Raw genomic sequence first — 16,419 nt, 5'->3', positions numbered from 1 at the left:
TCCTCTTCGCGCCTAGGAGGCACATAAGGCTGAAATTGTGAGTATAGAGAAGTCAAATGATTAACTGAGGGTTGCACATTCATAAAATCCGGGGATAGTATAGTTGAGTCATGTCAGTCATGCTGGGATTTAGCTTCTCTTGTTGTAGTTAGCTTATTTTGAAACCTTTTATATCATAGAAATAGTTAAATTAATTAATTGATTATAATCGCATGTTTGCCGTTTCTCAGCTAGATCAGCTTTTGCTGCTGTTATAAGATTTGTATTTTAATCAGTTTTACATGAGCGGATCTGAACGATAAAAATATCATCATTTGTTAATTATTAGCAATAAGGATCGTTGTTCGTTGTTATAAACATTTGTATCATAAGTCAACTCTCTCTAATACGGACACCGTCAGGACTAGCTCCAACTGTTCGTCTTAGAGAAGTGTCCGTCTTATAGGGAGTTTAGTTACAGTAAAATGACTGAAAAACGGCAGGGACGGGACCAACACCAGGTGTCAGTCTTAAAAAGGTGTCCGTTAAGAGAGAGTTGACTGTACTCAGTTTTACATGAGTGGTTGAAATGTAATCATGTCAATTGACAATAAAATTGTTGTTATAAATTGAGCTCCCCAGGTGTTACTTTCCTTTTGTTACAATTGTATATTGTAATCGGTATTTAACTATGGACTTTGCACTCGTAGCTAAACTATTGAATTCTGTCCAAAAATGCTCGACGAAAGTGTCACACGCAATCCACTCCACTAGAAAGTGTGATTTGCACAATTCAAATTGTTTAAATTTGCTGTTGAAGATGATTTGTTTAGTTTCCTTTACTGTAGTACTATTATGAAACACTTAAATGGGGCTTAAGCCCCATTTACACGGCAGAGAATTTGTGGCACGGCTCGGATAAAATTGGTACGTGTACCGGAAAAAATGGTTCGGCACGGATAATTCTTGTCGTGTAAACGACTTTGCCTCACCCATGCTGAACAAAAATTTATCCGTGCTCGGATCTATTCGCGAGGTAGCCCTAGCACGGATAAAATTGGTACGCGTTCCTGAAAATCTAACCCGGCTCGAATAAAATGTTTAGTGTAAACGATTAGCCGTGCTGAACCAACTCTGTTCTTACGTTACTTCACTCAATAAATGTGCAGAAATTCCACTCGGCGGTTTTGTGAAAAACAGTTACCAAGAAAATCACATGAACATTCATGAAAGAACTAGAATGACTTTCAGCAGTCTTCTTCGGTCGTTTTCTCCTGAGTTCGTGTTCGTTGGTATCCAGAGTCGAAAGCTGAAATACTACCTTGGAAGAGCACGATGTAAGGAGTTGAACCAAATAATGCGACAAGAATAAAATAATAATAATAATAATCGTCGTCGTTAATAGGAGAGGAACAAGCCATCACTGCTGCCATTTACTGCTGCCATCTGAACAAGAACCATATTTACTTTCACCCTTTTCTAGTCTCTGGGAAAAAGGCGAAAAGATGCGCGACTGGTATGTGACGTTTAAATGAAATAGCGGCATGCACACTAAGGCAGAATCGCGTACGCTGGACAAGATTTTGAGCCTTTTATCCGCACCAAAACATTATTTAACGCAGCATAGCACGGTAGAAAAAATGACGTGTAAACAGGGCATCAGTGCTATTTTTTTTGGTACGCGTACATACCAATTTTATCCGAGCCGTGCCACAAATTTTCTGCTGTGTAAATGGTGCTTAGGACAAAATTTCACCCGTGCTCGGACCTAGTCAAGAGGTAGTTCGAGCAAGGATGAAATTGGTACGCGTCCCTGAAAAATGTGTGAAAAATATGCGAAAATGTGTAGTGTAAACGATTAGCCGTGCTAAACCAAAAAAACAGATTTAACAGATACCACCGGCACCGCTTTACGGCATTAGCGATGCCGTCATGACGTCATCGCTAAAAACGTGGGGCTAATGATTATCTGAGGATTTTGACAAAACTGAAAAGGTAACTTGATACAGACTACGAACTCGAACTTAAAATATATTATTATTCATTTAAATATTTCTCCATTTCTGATTGGCTTTCAACCCCGGTTTACACCCTCCTCGACCTGCATCATTCTTTATATAGTAAGTAAATAAGGAACTTTATTTTACCAGGGTAGCCCATTCAGCAACGAGGCTGGTATCCATAGGGGCCCTGGGACAATAAAATTATGTACAATATGAAAATGTTAAAAATTTAAGAAAAATTTATGAAAACTTTAAAAAGTATTGAAACTAAAGCTTAAGAGAACAAACTCTAAAAGATTTTTTAAAATATCGTATTCAACTTCGTCCAATAATTGTTAAGTATCAGGAGAGTATACTACAATCAAGTGAATAGAAGAGTCTATGGCTCTCCATAGACCTCATGAAGCCAATATTTACAGTTCGCCAGTTGTCCTTGTGACACAATATTGTTCCATAAACTACTAAGTGCACTGTCAATGTATAATGAGCGGTATTTATAATGCGATGTTTTCACACAAAAGACGTTTTTATGTCATCGGGTATCTCCACTTCAACATTGCCAGTACTATTCTAGCCTGTTTCAGTCTCTCGGTAGCTGGGGGCGAGCGCAGAACAAGGCTTAGTTCCCCCTCGTGTTTCCCTCGCTCGCCCTCAAAACTGAGAGAGCCTGGAACAGGCTAGTACTTTTCCCACTGGGTAAATACAGTTGAGAAAACAAAAATTAATGAAAAACGCAGACTTTTCTTTGGTGGCTTAGAAATTTTTGAAAACCTGAGCTCTCAGGAATGCAATTTTCTGCATTCTGAGTCACTATATTTATTTCTTATTTACTTGCAGATTTTAAGCTGTTATTGGTGATTAGTTAATGCACAACTTTCAATCATTTCGCTGACAATTTCTAAAGTTTATTGTGTCGCTGTCGCATTTCATTGCCGAAATCAAGTCGCTTGTCTCTGTTTAAAATTCCTGTGTCGCCAAACTTCAGGACCGTGTCGCTTGTCGCTTTTACCCCTTGGAAGGACCCTTGCGTGCAGTGTACTTTAATTTCACTTTCACTCTTGTTGAAAAGTTTTCACTTCTACCCTAAACTGGTTGATAGTTTTGCTGACGCACTGACGGCTCCAGAATAAGTTGAATCATCCTGAAAAGTAAGTACAGTATATAGTTTATTTATGAAATGTTGATTTGCATGTATACGTACTGTAGGGCGCGACTCCTGTCGAGCTCATAACTTCCATTACAAGGGGTAAACATGAAATGTGAATCCAAAGTATCGAGCCTAAACCAACGTGAGCTCAGAACGCAATCATTTGTACAAAATGCCACGCTATGTACATTGAAGACACTTGGAGTAGACTCGCAGACCGATTAAGCGAGAACCGCTGAAGCCAGCGCCGCTCAGCAGAAGGATATCGTTAACATCGCTAGATTGCCCGTGGCGGAATATTTCAACCTACCGGACAACAATTTTTCAATGATAGTTTTTTACAGCAAGAAATGTGGCTCATTTTATCAAGACCTTGGCACCCCGTGGAATTAATATTGAATTCAAATTCTGAGTACTATATACGAGGCAACAATCTCTTTTCTCCCTTCACTTGCCTGCGCGCGCTGTCTTTGATTGAAGTGTCTGAGTTAACCACGAAATCCCACATCACTGAACTTCTATCAGTTAGAATTTTGGCATTTATATGGTGTACGTTCAAAGATTCTTCTTCTCAATTGTTATTTCAGATACAACCGTAAAGTACGTTTCTGATTCCTCTCCTGATACCTGCCTCACCCCAGTTCGGAAGAATTTCATACACGGAATCGAACGACTCCCACGTCAAAACAAGAGTACCGAGCGGAGTTACTGGGAAAGGTAGATCATTACTAGCATTAACACTATTGATTACTGATTAACAGCGATTAATAGACGTGTAGGTTAACTAGTCAGGCGTAAAAGGGCTACAAGAGTCACCATCATGATATTGTAAAGTTGTTGTGTTAAAAGATTTAACGTAAATTTCGGCTAACGCGACAGTGGGAAACAAGAAGGGAAACATGTCTCTCTTTTGCCAAATTTGCATTGAGCACGCGTTGTGATGTGATACTGAGTACGAGGAGAGAGAAAAGGAAATGTACAAACAGCACTCATGGCCGTCCAAGAGCTAATTGCTTGGTTTCGTTTTTGGAAGATTAATGGAGTAAAGAGTTTAGTGGATGTCAGCAAGGTTTTCAACTGGAAATCGAAAAAAATATTTAGAATCGAATGTAAAATACAAAATGTGATACATCGAACAATGCTACCCAGATCTCTAGTTTTTTGGTCGTGAATATGTAGAAAAGTCGTCTTTATAAAAATATCGACTGATGTTAGTGTGTTTTGTTATTGTGTTATTTTATTACAAGGGAAATAAGACGAGGGGAAGATGACGTGTCAAGAGAAATATTTAGTCCATTGTTTGTAGCTCCGCCCTCCCTAGCTACAATGAAGGTCACCCCCAGCCTTTCATACAGTTAGTAATTGACACGGGTTATTAAACAAAGAAAACCGAACCAAGGAAAAATAAACAGTGAACATTTTACAGATTCATGAAGTGTTTCTAACTTCCATATCTTCTTAGTTTCAGACTTTGTAAAAATGTCTAAATCAGCTGGTAAAAAGGGTGAAAAGTGGCGCAAACAAGTTAAGTTTGTCCCAGAAGCTGCTACGGATACTGGATCGACGTACACCATTAAAGCCAATTCACTTATACAGGACATGTGGGTGTTAATCGATGCCAGAGAGATGATCCTGCAAATCTGGGTTTATAAAAAACCAATTTTTAAATGGCAACTTACTCAGCTGTTCCTCAACCATCAGTTTGTGGTGCTGGAAACAGATAACTGGTGGTGGTCCATTGAGAAAAATGGTCAGGAAATTCTGATTCAAAGGAGCAAAAACCTTTCGTGGGTTCGAGATTATGAACAACGAGAACTTAGAATAACTCCAATAGTCGAAATGAGTTATGATATAGGGAGAAAATCCATGAAGGACTTGATTGAGTTTCTTTATCGTAAAAACGAGCTGAGCACAATATACCATTGGATAGATGATAATTGCAAAGCTTTTGCAAAGAGATTGTTTAATGAGTTTGCTGATACGAAATATCACGGTTCCGTAATAGGAGGCTATAGTTTAGGTTTACCCATTGGCAAAAACGGTTTTCGTGGATGTACATATGTTAAACCTACAAGGATGAAACCTTTCACAGTTAACAAACCATAACATTTATTTTGATATGGAGCCATTTCAAATTTGGCCCACTGTTAAAAGATCAATGACGTCACAGAGTGAGAATTGCAAATATGGCTGGAAAGCTTAACATTTCTTGCTAAAATTAATTGCTTAGGAGGAACAACTATATGGTCGTAAAGGCTTTCCATCGTCTCATAAGCTGCAAAGGAACACAGCTGCGTGCTTTTAAGCTAATTTATGGACATTGTCCTTTGACCTTAGTTGATCTTTTAATGTCAAATGACTTAATTACCTTACTAAAGTACTTTAAAAAAATCTGTATCGTCGTAAAAGTTTGCAAGTATCTTGTAAACTACGAAAGAACATAGTTGCATGCTTTGGACTTATTGAATGTATATTGATCTTTGAACTTGGTTGAATGACCTTTTAATGCTCAATGGCTTATTACCCTTCAGATCTGGTTACTAAATGCTTAAAATAAAAATCTATACGAGTGCTTACAATGATCGGCGTAAACCGCAGAAGAGCAAAGCCATACACTCTGAGCTTATATAATGAGCTTTGACCTAGGATGACCTAAAATGTTAAAATAGTATTATAAACCTGGTTAAAATGTTTTCCTTTAAAACAAATGCGAATAATAATTTACGCAAAAGAAGGTTCTGGATTCCTGTGGCGGGAGATCAGTGAACAAGGTTTTTTTAACAGGTCTTCATCTCTATTTCCTCCCCCTCCCCGCTTAGTACACTGGAGGGCACAATAATGACGGTAGAAACCAGGAGCTCGGTATCAATATCAATCATTATCGTACCCAAATTCGCAAGTAGCCAATCAGAAGCGCGATCAACTGTCCTGATATCTTACGATATCAAGTCACTGACCTGATATGCCACCATATCACGGCCACTTTGAAGTAAAGTAGTGTTACCGAGCGATGAATTGAAAAGAGGTTTTACCAATAAAACAGAACCTCGTAATTTAAATTTAGCTGGTGTTAAGCGATAGTAAAAGGAGAAAAACTTTCCCGCCAAAACTAAACTTGAGCGCGCTCGCTGAATTGCGCGATGTTTGCCGACGAGTACCGAAACATTCAGACTGAAACATTTTTCGCTAAATTTTGATTTTGAAAATTTAGAGAATGAAACTCTAAACAAATGAGTGGAACAAAAGGCAGAAGAGGAACTTGATAAAAGTGTTGAAGAACAAAAAGGTATCAACACAAGCAGGTCAACACAATTTGCACTACGTTCCTGGCAAGCATGGCTTCAACAGAGCGTTAAATACAACCGAATTTTTGGCTGAATTTGGGTACGGTAAATACCTGATCGTACCTTTTTGGTACGCTTCGGCGGCATATCAGGCTCGTTTGGTCTCGCCATGAACCATGGCTCGACCAAACTCGCCTGATATGCCGCCGAAGCGTACCAAAAAGGTACGATTAGGTATAAATATCATTTTCACATTCACCCTTAGCTTGCCGAAGAGGTTTCTCTTCCGCTCTAAACCGGTTGATTGTTTTACTGGCGCAATGAATTGCTTTAGAATAAGTTGGAAACATTCTAAATAGTAAGTATATATATATATACGCAGTCATCTGTACAAAATACCAGGAGGAGCTGGTAGTAGCTTTAGATTCGCAGACCAATTTGTCGAGCACTTTTGCTCAGTGGAAGGATTTCATCAATATCAAAAACGTCCCCGTGACGGAACATCAGGCAAGCAATATGAGGAAGCGCCTAAAGAAAGAGGAAGGAAATTAGGTCCATTCTTATCCACAAAACCTTGGCACCTCGTGTAATAAAATATTTAATGCAAATCGTCTAAATACCACATCAACGAGGCCTGTTTTTAATTCAGTTAGTTACGTGCTAGGCGAAATAACTGGCCCAAGCACGAGCGATGTAGCTCGAAGGTCAAAGAAGGGGTTTTCCTCGAAACGCCTGTGTTTATATTAGTCATCAAGGCTCTCTAGTACAAATTCTTGTCGCACTACACTGTAATCCTACAACATGCACTGAATTTCCCAGCAGTTCAAACGTTGGCTTCAGTATGATCGCTCGATTGAGAGGAATCGGCAAGAAAATTCGACAACTGGGGTCAGTCAGATTTTTGTGTCTAGTAGAGACACATTGTAGAGCTGTTCAAGGTCAGAAAAGGGCTTCATGTAATACAAAAACTTACGCAATGCTGCTTAAGTTTCAGTGGAGTTTCACTTACGTGACTAACTACATGAAGTAAAAACCCCGGGTAAGTAACCATTGTCGATATTTTGTCGTGCAGTCGTGTCAAGTCGGGACTTTATTTTTTGAACGAAAGTTTTCGGGACCAATTGTATTTGAAGAACAAATGTTCCGAACTTTATATCGTCGATCGTCGTAGAAACCATGTGCTTTCAAGGATTGCGGATTTCGAGATTTAATTATTTCGGTGAGGAAACCAGTTGTTTTGAACTTTTCTAATTTTATATGCCACAGCTTTCGGACAACGTGTCAGTCTGGTAGAATGAAAGGCTTTCAAAGATGCTTTCAAGCAGCAGTTTGTCGTACTTGCCACGAGCATAAGAAACTTCGCAGCGCTGTTGAGAATCACCGATCCACTGCTTCGGACCCTGGCTTCGGATAATAGAAATTGAGCAGCATAAGCTCCATTTGGGGAATATAAAGGATATAAAGCCCTTAAAGGTAATGATTCAGATGACTGAGCCCCACGTGGGAATAATTATTAAGCCCCATTTGGGGATTTCAAAGCCTGTTAATGCATTGAAAAAGCTCCATGTAAACACAAGCTTATTGCTTATTGGTGAGCTATTTGCTTTATACATCTGTTTATAGAAACTTTGTCGCCCCCGTAGTGACAACACTTTTCATTGACCAGACGTCTGCGAAAGCTGTGGCGTGTTTATACGGACAAAGCTGTACTAGAACTAGTTAACTGAGTGAAAACTGTGTTTACGGTATTCTGTACAATAAAATACCAATGTTTCAATTGTTTGTTTATATTTGAAATTTATTATGAATGCAAAATATAACAACAAAAGTCCCCTGGCTTAATTAACATTGTTGGTGCCCAAGGCAAATGCACATAATAAAAGCAATATTTCTGTCAAAAAGTATGATGAGTTTGTTCATTTGTGAAGGCCAATTTATCTGCAACATTTGTTGGCCACATCTCCTTTTATAATTATGTGAACTAACACTGTACATTGACAACAACTGTTGCATTGCAAATTTTGTTTATTAAAATTAGGCAATCTTTCTACCTTGTGCTCATTTTAAGCTGCAAATCCGGCCCTAAATCTGGCCAATAAATTGGTATGTGTGACCGAATGGTAATTCAGTTTTAATTTTAGGTATTTATTACGAGCAATCTAAGGCAAAAACCTGGCAAGATCAGCCAACTTTTCTTATTGTAAATTGTTGTCAAGCACTTTTATCATGCACCACAGGCTGAAGGGAATCCGCAACCACTCCTGCACGCGTCTTGACAATTTTATTACTGTAACTGTAGTAGGTACACTTTCTTTTTGCTGCATTGATCACTTGCACCATGTCGCATAACATCACTGAACATGCTCAAGTTGTAGGTATCTGTCAGCGTCCACACATGGGCAAATAGCAGACCCTAAATTAATCAATGAGAGCATGCACTTTACTAAGGTTGTGCTACAAAAAAAAATTTAACATCTACTAAAGATAACTTTCCTAGATCACCTTGCACATACTTATTGCTTCTACCCGTATTTCTTTGCTACACTGTTGAAACCTGTTATTTTAACCCTTTCTCCACACCTCTACTTTATGCCAACGAAATCCTACCTAATGCACTGCCCTGACCCTGCAAAATACAATAATGCACTAGGCTCAATTGCCTACTAGACACATGTACGCATTGCGGACCTATTTTTAATATTTGACGTTGGTCTTCTTTCTTTTAAAGAGAATGAGAAAATATGGAAACTGATTGGATTAAGCTTGAAGCATTTGTTCATCTGAAATCTGACGGACTCAAATGAAATTTTTTTTGACAGGAAGTGTCATTCATATTTACTGATCCGCAAGTTAATTTTTTTTTTCATTTTGTGCGCTTCCTTCATAGAATTTCTGAATAAACTAAAATTCGATAACACGGTTAGACACCAAAAAGAGGAGAGAGAGACCACCTTTAAGCTTTAATTTGTGGAGATATTTTCATCCGGCTACGATTGCTTTATTTTGGTGTCTTTTTTTTGGGGTGGAGGATAGTGTCAAAGGATAACTCTGTTGTTTTTAAAATGTTTCTTAATTGAACACAAAGATGTGTTGGAGTTCCAGCCAGTCATGCTTTTAGTTTTCCGACCCTACACGAAACGTTTTTCAGAAACGTAGGGCTTAGTTAATAATTATCTAAGACGAATTTTCGACCAAAAAAATAACTTGTTGCAGATTATATGAGAGTATACTTCAATCAATTGAATAGAAGAGTCTATGGCTCTCCATAGACCTCATGAACATCGTGCATCTCCACCACATCTTTGCCAGTACTATTCAGTAGCCCTTTCAGTCTCTCGGTAGTTGTGGCGAGCGAAAAACAAGGCTTAGTTTCTTCTCGTGTATCCCTCGCTCGCCCTCAACTACCGAGAGCATAGAACCTAATATTTTTTCTGCTGGGTGATTTGTAGAAAACAAAACAATTAATGACAAACGCAGACATTTTTTTTTTTTTTTTTTTTTTTGGGGGGGGGGGGGGGGGGGGGTCGTAAAAAAGTTTTGAAAACCTGAGCTCTCTGAAATGCGGTTTTCTGCATTCTGAGTCCCTATATTTATCCTTTATTTACTTGCAGATTTTAGCTGTTACTGGTGAATGCACAACTCTCAATCATCATTTTCGGTGTCATTTTCAAGAGCTTATTGTGTCGCTGTCGGATTTCAGTGCCGAAATTATGACGCTTGTTTGTTTTAAAAAAATTCCTGTCTCGCCAAGCTTCAGGACCGTGTCGCTTGTCGCTTTTACCCCTTGGAAGGGCTCTTGCGTGCGCTTTTCTTTCACTTTCACTCTTGTTGAAAAGTTTTCACTCCCGGTCGAAACTGGTTGATTGGTTTGCTGGCGCACTGAACTGCTCCAGAACAAGTTTAAATAGTAAGTATATAGTTTATTTCTGGCGTAGCTGTACTTTCATGTTAACTTATCAGAAGTAGTGTAGAGCGACTCCTATCGATCTCATCGCTTCCTTCATAAGGGGTGAAACGTGAGATTTGAATCCCAAGCATAGAGCCTAAATCAATTCAACGTGAGCACAGTATGCAGTCATCTGTACAAAATGCCACGCTACGTATATTGGAGAAACTTGTCGTAGACTCGCAGACCAATTTGGTGAGCACCGCAGGGGTCACCACCGCTCAGTGAAAGGATAAAATTAACATCGATAGTTTCCCCGTGATGCAATATTTCAACCTTCTTCCGATTTTCAGTGATAATTTTTTACAGCAAGTAATGAGAGGAAGCGCCAGAGGAAAGAGGGAGGAAATAAGGCTCATTTTATCAAGACCTTGGTACCCCGCGAAATTAATATTGAATTCAAATTCTGAGTTTTATATACGAAGCAACATATCTCTTTTCTCCCTTCACTTGCCTGCGCGTGCTGTCTTTTATTTAAATGATTGAGTTACCCACGAAATCCTACATCACTGAACTTCTATCAGTTAGAATTTTGGCATTTATATGGTGTACTTTCAAAGATTCTTCTTCTCAATTGTTATTTCAGATACAACCGTAAAGTACGTTTCTGATTCCTCTCCTGATACCTGCCTCACCCCAGTTCGGAAGAATTTCATACACGGAATCGAACGACTCCCACGTCAAAACAAGAGTACCGAGCGGAGTTACTGGGAAAGGTAGATCATTACTAGCATAACACTATTGATTACTGATTAACAGCGATTAATAGACGTGTAGGTTAACTAGTCAGGCGTTAAAGGGCTGTAAACGCCGCCATATTGTAAAGTTGCCCAAAGTTGCTGAGTTAAATGTAACGTAAATTTCGGCAGTAACGCGACAGTGGCAAGCAAGAAGGGAAAACATGTTTCTCTTTTGCCAAATTTGCATTAAGGACGTTGAGATGTTATCAGTAAAAGGAGAGAGAAAAGGAAATGTACAAACAGCACTCGCGGTCGTCCAAGGGCTAACTGCTTGCTTTCGTTTTTGGAAGATTAATGGAGTGAAGAGTTTAGTGGATGTCAGCAAGGTTTTCAACTGGAAATCGAAAAAAATATTTAGAATCGAATGTAAAATACAAAATGTGATACATCGAACAATGCTACCCAGATCTCTAGTTTTTTGGTCGTGAATATGTAGAAAAGTCGTCTTTATAAAAATATCGACTGGTGTTAGTGTGTTTTGTTATTGTGTTATTTTATTACAAGGGAAATAAGACGAGGGGAAGATGACGTGTCAAGAGAAATATTTAGTCCATTGTTTGTAGCTCCGCCCTCCCTAGCTACAATGAAGGTCACCCCCAGCCTTTCATACAGTTAGTAATTGACACGGGTTATTAAACAAAGAAAACCGAACCAAGGAAAAATAAACAGTGAACATTTTACAGATTCATGAAGTGTTTCTAACTTCCATATCTTCTTAGTTTCAGACTTTGTAAAAATGTCTAAATCAGCTGGCAAAAAGGGTGAAAAGTGGCGCAAACAAGTTAAGTTTGTCCCAGAAGCTGCTACGGATACTGGATCGACGTACACCATTAAAGCCAATTCACTTATACAGGACATGTGGGTGTTAATCGATGCCAAAGAGATGATCCTGCAAATCTGGGTTTATAAAAAACCAATTTTTAAATGGCAACTTACTCAACTGCTCCTCAACCATCAGTTTGTGGTGCTGGAAACATCTAACTGGTGGTGGTCCATTGAGAAAAATGGCCAGGAAATTCTGATTCAAAGGAGCAAAAACCTTTCGTGGGTTCGAGATTATGAACAACGAGAACTTAGAATAACTCCAATAGTCGAAATGAGTTATGATAAGGGAAGATACTCCATGAAGGACTTGACTGAATTTCTTTATTGTAAAAACGAGCTGAACAAACCATACCACTGGATAGGTGATAACTGTCAAGATTTCGCAAAGAGAGTGTTTGATAAATTTGCTAGAACGAAGTTGCATGAAATAGATTTTTTAGTTTTAAGCAGGTTAGTTTTAGCGATTTACAGTGCAGTGGTGATCAGACCAATACTCCGTATGTGATGTGTATCTGGAACATTTCCAGAAAGGATATAATATAACACCTAATATTTGTCAAATTATTCTACCTTTGCTGGCAATTACATAAGCAATCCCCTTATTAGTTAAAGTTTGAATAAACTGTCAGTATAGACAGATGATTAACAAGGGTCACATTCAAAGTATGGTTGAGTTGTTGTTGGAAATTTAGTTTCCCTTGTGGAAATTAGCTTATTTTGTAATCTTTGTAACATCACAGACATAGTTATATTGTTCATTATTCTTCGATTGTAGACGCTTGTTTGACATTTCTCAGCTATATTAGCGTTTGCGGTTGTTATAAACTTTTGTGTTTATCTCAGTTTTATGTGAACGTAACGATAGAAATGCAATCACTTTAAATATTAGCAACAAAATCGTTGTTCGTTGTTATAAAACTAAGTAGTTTTCTCAGTTTTACTTTAACGATAAAAAGTGTCACTTACATTGCGTCTCATCGTTGTTTTACTATGGACTTTACCACCATCTGTCTGCCATAATTACTGACAGACAATGCTCAAAAAAGTGTAACACAGTCAAGTTTACTTTGTTGTTAGAGCTTATTTATTTAGTTGCCGTTACTGTATGGACTAACGTGTAGGAGCAAAGGGGCATCAACCTCAACACCAAGCTCAAGGTCTATCAGGCTGTCAGTCATCCGGCTACTGTCTTTTCCGCCTGTGAATGTTGGACTGTTTATAGCAGACATGCTGGACAGCTAAACCACTTCCAACCTGTCTCTCTCCTTAAGCTGATGTAAATCAGCTTAAGGAGCCACAACTAAAAGAGAACCATCTGGGCGTGGCTCAAGCTCTTCCGGTCCCTAAAAGATGCCTAAAATATTAAAAGAATTTATATGTGCATATTTCTTCTTGTACAATCCTAAACGAGATCATGAGGGTAAATATATTGGCTTTTTTTCCGGAACACCCTTAGTGAGACCAAAAAAATGAAATTAAGCGTTGCAGAGCCACGGCCGAAAGCAAACGGGCAGAAAGCCATAGATGCTGGCTGCTCTACCCAGCCACTCAGCGTCCCAAAGTACAGTACACAATCTGCAAGAGACAGTTTCCCGGTAGTTGGGCGCGCGAAAAGATGAGACTTAGCCCTTATTATGTTTATCTCGCTCGCCACCAACTGCCAAGAGCCTGCACAGGCTAGTACGTTTCCCGTTGTGTGTAAAGAACTGTCGAGAAAACAAAAACTAATGAAAAACGCGGGGTTTTAAGAAATTTTGAAAGTCTGACCTTCAAAAATGTAATTTTCCGCATTCTGAGTCACTCTTTTGTATAATCCTATTTACTTTTAGAGTTAATTGTGTCACTGTACATGTCGCATTTCGATCCCAAAATTAAGTCATTTGTCTCTGTTTAAAATTCCTGTGTCGCCAAGCTGTAGTACAGTGTCGCTTGCTGCTTTTACCCATTGGAAGGCCTCTTAGCTCCTCTTGCGGGCACTTCAATTTCACTTCTACCCTTTTATTTTTATTTTTTTTATTTTTGCCACACAAAAGAAAAGTTTTGTAGAAAAGTTTGAAGAAAGATGTGTGTTTTGAAAGTTTTGCTGGTGCACTGAACTACTCCAGAATTAGTTGGAATCATCCTAAATAGTAAGTAACTAAATAGTCTATTTCTGGCAATGGGCATCAATGGGCAACCGGTGGCGAGTTGCAAGATTCAGAGTTCGAGTTATCGAGGTAAATTTGACCCAAATTGTGATCAGGGGCAACGAACTTTAGTTTGAGTTAGCGGGGTTTTTGAGTTATCCGAGTTCGAGTTGAACGAGTAAAATGACTGCAAAATTGGTTTCAAATCCAAGAGAAACGAAATTTAGTTCGAGTTAGCGGGGGTATTCGAGTTATCTGAGTTCGAGCTACCGGGGCTCTACTGTACTTTTAAAAAATGTTAACTTAAGACAAGTAGTGTAGAGCGACTGCTGTCGAGCTCATTGCTTCCTTCACAGGAAGCCGGTAAAACATGAAATGTCAGGGTGATCCAAAGAACAGAGCCTTTAGAAATCAACGTGAGCCTGTGAAAATTGTCACTGAAAAGTTGTTGTCGCGAAGGTTGAAATATTCCGCCACGGGGAAACTATGTCACTGAGCAGAGGTGACCTCGGCGGCGCTAGCCAAATCGGTCTGCGAGTCTTCGACAAGTTTCTCCAATGTACATCACGTAATTAATTATGAGAGGAAGCGTCATTTTATCGACCTTGGCACCTCAAATAATTAATACTGAATTCAAATTCTGAGTACCACGAATACTCATGAAAAGAAAGCATAAAATTAATCAAGTTTCCTTTTACATCATAGGTTTAGAACCATATACGTCTAGATAACTTGTGGTTCTCGATCCCCGACCCAGTGAGAGAAGACGAAGAACTTCATCGACGGAGAGATTGCCTCACAACTGAAGCACGTCACAGACTCAAGGTAAATATTAAAGGAGGCTCGATGTAGTTGTTTTTAGTCACAAAATTAAACCGGAAGCAACTCTCTGATTTTTGCCAAACTACACCATAATGATTGCATATGATTGTAGTAACTAGTTTTATTTTTACAACTTTCTTAGCAGCAGATGTTACCATAGCAACAATTGCTGTAATCAAGTCTGATTTTCTCGAAATTCAATCAAAAACTCCGTGTTAATTTTTTTTATGGCAAAGTATAGTTCTTTATCCCCCTCACTAAGCCAAACGTACCAAGCTAAACTGTAGACATGCAGGTTTAGGTTAAGTTCAGTGGACCGTTTGAATTGAGAAGAGCAGAGGTAATGCATTTTAACACTAACTAAAACATATCAACGAGGCCAAGACATATAAATGATGACAGACTAATGAACATGAAGAACTGAGAGAGCGTTTTGAAAGACAGTTAACCAGCCGCCCCAGTTATAAGCCCGCCCAAAACCCTTGACGAAGTTCGTAAATTCCAGGGCTTATAACAAGCAATTAAATTCGGTCCAGGACTTCCTTTCTGCCCCTGTCCTGTCCTGGTTTCTAAATTTCACATCCCTATCTTTCAGGCGTTTCAAACCACCATGTCTAAACGTGGCAAAAAAGGCGAGGATTGGCGCCGTCAAGTTTTATTCGACCCAGAAGCTGCTGGGTGGGCGAATATGTACATCATTGACGACGGTTCGCTTATAGAGAACATGAGTGAGTTAATTAATGCCAACGAGATGATACTACAAATCTGGGTTTATAAAAAGCCACTTTCTGAATGGCAACTTACTCAACTGCTCATCAATCATCAGTTTGTGGTGCTGGAGACAGTTAACTGGTGGTGGTCCGTTGAGAAAGATGGCGAACAAATTCGTATTCAAAGGAGCAAAAATCTTTCAGGGGTTCGAGATTATGCACAACAAGAGCCTAGAATAACTCCAATAGTTCCAGTGAGTTATGATAAGGGAAGAAAATCCATGGAGGACTTGATTGAGTTCCTTTATCGCAAAGATGAGCTGAACAAAACATACCATTGGATAGATGATAATTGTCAAGCGTTCGCAAAGAGAGTTTTTGATGAGTTTGCTGAAACGAAATCTCATGGTATTTGTGTAATTTTTTAAAATGGGAAACGGTCAGGTTCTTTTTGGCAATCAGGCTTGAAGACTAGTGGGAGGCTATTAAAATTAGTGTCAATAAGTGCGTTTTTTTTTTAAAAAAAAAAGAAGGAAACGTTTAGGTTCTTTCTGGCCATTTGACACAATGATATAGCTATTGTTATTATTGTTCGTGAAATGACACAACTACTATAGTTGATCATGTTATCTACCGAAAAAAGTCTAGATCAATGCAGTACCTTTTATTTTTTTGTTGCTAGCTCCGCGACCGGGCAAAATAAAACAAATCCTGCGCTTACCCGCTCGGGATTGCCCGTTGAGCACCGCAAGAAATGGTGTTTTTTTATATGCCATATAGAATTTTTTTTTTGCCCGAACCTATTTGGTCAAGATACACATCTCTGATTAACAATGC

The 16,419-nt window shown here is 38.9% G+C and overlaps 3 protein-coding genes across 3 annotated transcripts; all 3 read left to right on the top strand.

Moving 5' to 3' along the window:
• Positions 1-3,003: 3,003 nt before the first annotated feature.
• LOC144632600 (uncharacterized) lies at positions 3,004-5,582 on the top strand. The gene is made up of 3 exons (XM_078491280.1): positions 3,004-3,130; positions 3,717-3,846; positions 4,592-5,582. Exon 3 carries the CDS (start codon positions 4,609-4,611, stop codon positions 5,233-5,235), a length of 627 nt encoding a protein of 208 aa, XP_078347406.1. The 5' UTR covers positions 3,004-3,130; positions 3,717-3,846; positions 4,592-4,608; the 3' UTR covers positions 5,236-5,582.
• Positions 5,583-10,958: 5,376 nt separating this feature from the next.
• LOC144632602 (uncharacterized) lies at positions 10,959-12,625 on the top strand. Its single transcript, XM_078491283.1, has 2 exons — positions 10,959-11,075; positions 11,819-12,625. The coding sequence occupies exon 2, from the start codon at positions 11,836-11,838 to the stop codon at positions 12,427-12,429; it is 594 nt and encodes a 197-aa protein (XP_078347409.1). The 5' UTR covers positions 10,959-11,075; positions 11,819-11,835; the 3' UTR covers positions 12,430-12,625.
• Positions 12,626-13,863: 1,238 nt separating this feature from the next.
• Positions 13,864-16,105, top strand: LOC144632601 (uncharacterized). The gene is made up of 3 exons (XM_078491282.1): positions 13,864-14,053; positions 14,756-14,875; positions 15,468-16,105. Exon 3 carries the CDS (start codon positions 15,483-15,485, stop codon positions 16,008-16,010), a length of 528 nt encoding a protein of 175 aa, XP_078347408.1. The 5' UTR covers positions 13,864-14,053; positions 14,756-14,875; positions 15,468-15,482; the 3' UTR covers positions 16,011-16,105.
• The last annotated feature ends 314 nt before the right edge of the window (positions 16,106-16,419 follow it).

Source organism: Oculina patagonica, chromosome 12 (assembly GCF_052425735.1).
Source record: "Oculina patagonica isolate OP01 chromosome 12, crgOcupat, whole genome shotgun sequence".
NCBI lineage: Eukaryota > Metazoa > Cnidaria > Anthozoa > Scleractinia > Oculinidae > Oculina > Oculina patagonica.
The sequence above is the reverse complement of the archived record's forward strand: the minus strand, read 5'-3'. Positions and strand labels throughout refer to the sequence as shown.

Coding starts and splice junctions, on each gene's coding strand:
- LOC144632600 (XM_078491280.1), top strand. CDS start 4,609: ATGTCTAAATCAGCTGGTAAAAAGGGTGAAAAGTGGCGCAAACAAGTT.
- LOC144632602 (XM_078491283.1), top strand. CDS start 11,836: ATGTCTAAATCAGCTGGCAAAAAGGGTGAAAAGTGGCGCAAACAAGTT.
- LOC144632601 (XM_078491282.1), top strand. CDS start 15,483: ATGTCTAAACGTGGCAAAAAAGGCGAGGATTGGCGCCGTCAAGTTTTA.